Source organism: Cebus imitator, unplaced genomic scaffold (genome assembly GCF_001604975.1).
Source record: "Cebus imitator isolate Cc_AM_T3 unplaced genomic scaffold, Cebus_imitator-1.0 Scaffold234, whole genome shotgun sequence".
Taxonomy (NCBI): domain Eukaryota; kingdom Metazoa; phylum Chordata; class Mammalia; order Primates; family Cebidae; genus Cebus; species Cebus imitator.
Window position 1 is genome coordinate 3,035,137 of NW_016107549.1, and position 2,741 is coordinate 3,037,877.

Below are 2,741 nucleotides of genomic sequence, written 5' to 3' on the forward strand. Positions count from 1 at the left end.
AAAAAAAAAAAAAAAAAAAATGATTTGTACGTTTTGGGAGGCAGTTCTGGGGTCTGTGTGCAGATGCAACTTACAAACAAAAGCATGCCTCTGCTCTCTTTAGTCGCTCCATACCACCCGGCACAGCCGAGCAGTATCGTGGCGCATCCCATCACCAGGCACAGAAAGCCCACGTGAAGCAGGTATGCGGTGGACACCCCAAGGACACTCGTCAGGGAGGTCCCTCCACATTTACCACCAATGCCCAGGCCGACGAGGATGATGCCAGACACCTGTAGAACAGAATCAGAAGAGTGATCTGTTAGCTGGAAACAAATAGAACTGGGTGAGTGCAGTGGCTCATGCCTGTAATCCCAGCACTTTGGGGGGTCAAGGCGAGAGTATCACTTGAGCCCAGGAGTTCAAGAGCAGCTTGGTGAGACCTCATCTGTCCCCTATAACCCCCACAAAAAAGTAGTCGGGCTTGGTGGTTTGTGCCTATAGTCTCAGCTACTCAGACGTCTGCAGGGGGAAGATCACTTGAACCCATGAGGTTGAGGCCACAGTGAGCTATGACTGTGCCGCTGTATTCCAGCCTGGATGACATGGCAAGACCCCATCTCAAATAATAAGATAGGCCGGCCACAGTGGCTTACGCCTGTAATCCCAAGACTTTGGGAGGCCAAAGTGGGCAGATCACCTGAGGTCAGGAGTTCAAGACCAGCCTGGCCAACAAGGTAAAACCTCGTCTCTACTAAAAACACAAAAATCAGCCAGGCATGGTGGTGTGCACCTGTAATCCCAGCTGCTCAGGAGGCTGAGGCAGGAGAATCGATTAAACCTGGGAGGCAGAGGTTGCAGGGAGCTAAGATCACGCCAGCCTGGACAACAGAGCAAGAGTCTGTCTAAAAATAAATATAAAATACAATGATGTCATAGGACAGGGCTTAGCAAATTTCTTTTTTCTGAAAAACCTAGATATCGTGGCCCCCGCAGGCCTTAAGGTATCTGTTGAAACTATGCAGTTCTGTTGGTGTAGCTCAAAAGCAGCTGTTCATAATCCACAAGAAAGTGGGCATGGCCACTTGTACGTAACATTTTATTATTATTTTTTTAAATAGGGTTGGGGGTCTCGCTCTATTGCCATGCTGGTCTCGAACTCAAGGCTCAAGGAATCCGCCTGCCTCAGCCTTTCAAAGTGCTGGGATTACAGGTGTGAGCCGCTGCACCCGGCCTTAATTCTTTTTAAAATATTGCAAGTGAAGAGACAAGTAATGATACTCCGTTTCCTTCTCTTTCCTGGCAGCTTTTCCTTAGACTATGCTACAATGAAGACAATTACTTCTTCTTCTTTTTTTTTTTTTAAGTGAGACAGAATGAGACTGTCATCCAGGCTAGAGTGCAATGGCACGATCTCAGCTTACTGCCAACTTTTGCTGCCCGGGTTCAAGCAATTCTCATGCCTCAGCCTCCCAAGTAGCTGGGATTACAGGCACCCATCACCACATCCAGCCAATTTTTTTTGGTATTTTTAGTAGAGACGGGGTTTCACCATCTTGGCCAGGCTGGTCTTGAACTCCTGACTTCATGATCCCACCAGCCTCAGCCTCCCACAGTGCTTGGATTATAGGCGTGAGCCACCGTGCCTGGTCTGACAATTCTTTAGCAATGTACATTTCGGATTACTTTTATGGTAAGGAATAAAAATATCTTGACACATTTAAAAGTTCAAGAAAGTATCCCTTCCTTCTGACCTTCCCGAACAACTTTACCTGCTTCAGGATTTGACTTAGAGCCAAGCTCTTCCATCCCCCACCCGGACTCCCCCAGATCACGCTCGTTTGCGCTGGATTTCACCGGTTCTGGGTTGACGGGAGGTCCCAGCGCTTCCTGCTCCTCCTCCTCCGTCTGCCCTACATCCCTCCTGCTTCTCTAGGGAACCACAGATCTCGATGCCAATTTGGATCAACTTATTTCTGTCTTTCGGGGAGCCGACCGTGGAGGAAGGGCTGCAATATACCAGGGGCCTGGATTGTGACATACTTACAGCCACGAAGCCATTGAGTAAAGATATCAGTTTCTTCAAGGAAGAGTAGGGAGTGTGGATTTCGGCCATGCTGGACATTTAACTTAGCATCTTCCTGAACCTCGGGGCTACTGTTTCCCAAGTTGATAGGGAGCTGAGATGGGGCACCAATGCTGACTGGCTCTGCCCCTCTCTGTCCTGGCTGCCTGTGGTTGTCCCAGACTGCCCAGCGGCTGCCCCTGCCCTAGTTGCAAGCCCTTTGTCACATCACAATTGGGTAGTGGAGCAAGGCCCAGGGTCCAGGGAACCAGGTGCCCCAAACTGCCCCCTGTTGGCTCCTCATCCTTCAAACAGGCCACACCAGGGAAAGAGAAAAGGCACGGGATGCTGCCCTGGTACCCTCCAGATGCCACTGGGATCCCGTGGGCATAGTGCCCAGCTCTGACCACTTGCACAGTTGACATTTCCTAGTAGACTGGAGGATCCAAGGGGGAACTTGGCTGTCCTATTAACAACTGTGCCCCTGCTGGGCGCAGTGGCTCACACCTGTAATCCCAGCACTTTGGGAGGCCAAGGTGGGCAAATCACCTGAGGTCAGGAGTTCGAGACCAGCCTGGCCAACATGTTGAAAACCCATCTCTACTAAAAATACAAAATTAGCCAGGCATTGTGGTATGCGCCTATAATCCCTCAGGAGACTGAGGCAGGAGAATCGCTTGAACACAGGAGGTGGAGG

General features: G+C 50.2%; 1 protein-coding gene across 2 annotated transcripts in view; it reads right to left on the reverse strand.

The window, feature by feature from the left end:
* Positions 1-2,213, reverse strand: part of TSPAN16 (tetraspanin 16) — a 12,969-nt gene extending 10,756 nt beyond the window's left edge. For both annotated transcript variants that reach the window (XM_037727610.1, XM_017497744.2), the window contains exons 1-2: positions 2,027-2,213; positions 75-272 (exon numbers count right to left, since the gene is read on the reverse strand). In XM_037727610.1, the coding sequence (XP_037583538.1) occupies positions 75-272; positions 2,027-2,104 (276 nt within the window). In that variant the 5' untranslated portion in view covers positions 2,105-2,213. The remainder of the gene's footprint in view (positions 1-74; positions 273-2,026) is intronic.
* Positions 2,214-2,741: the final 528 nt, after the last annotated feature.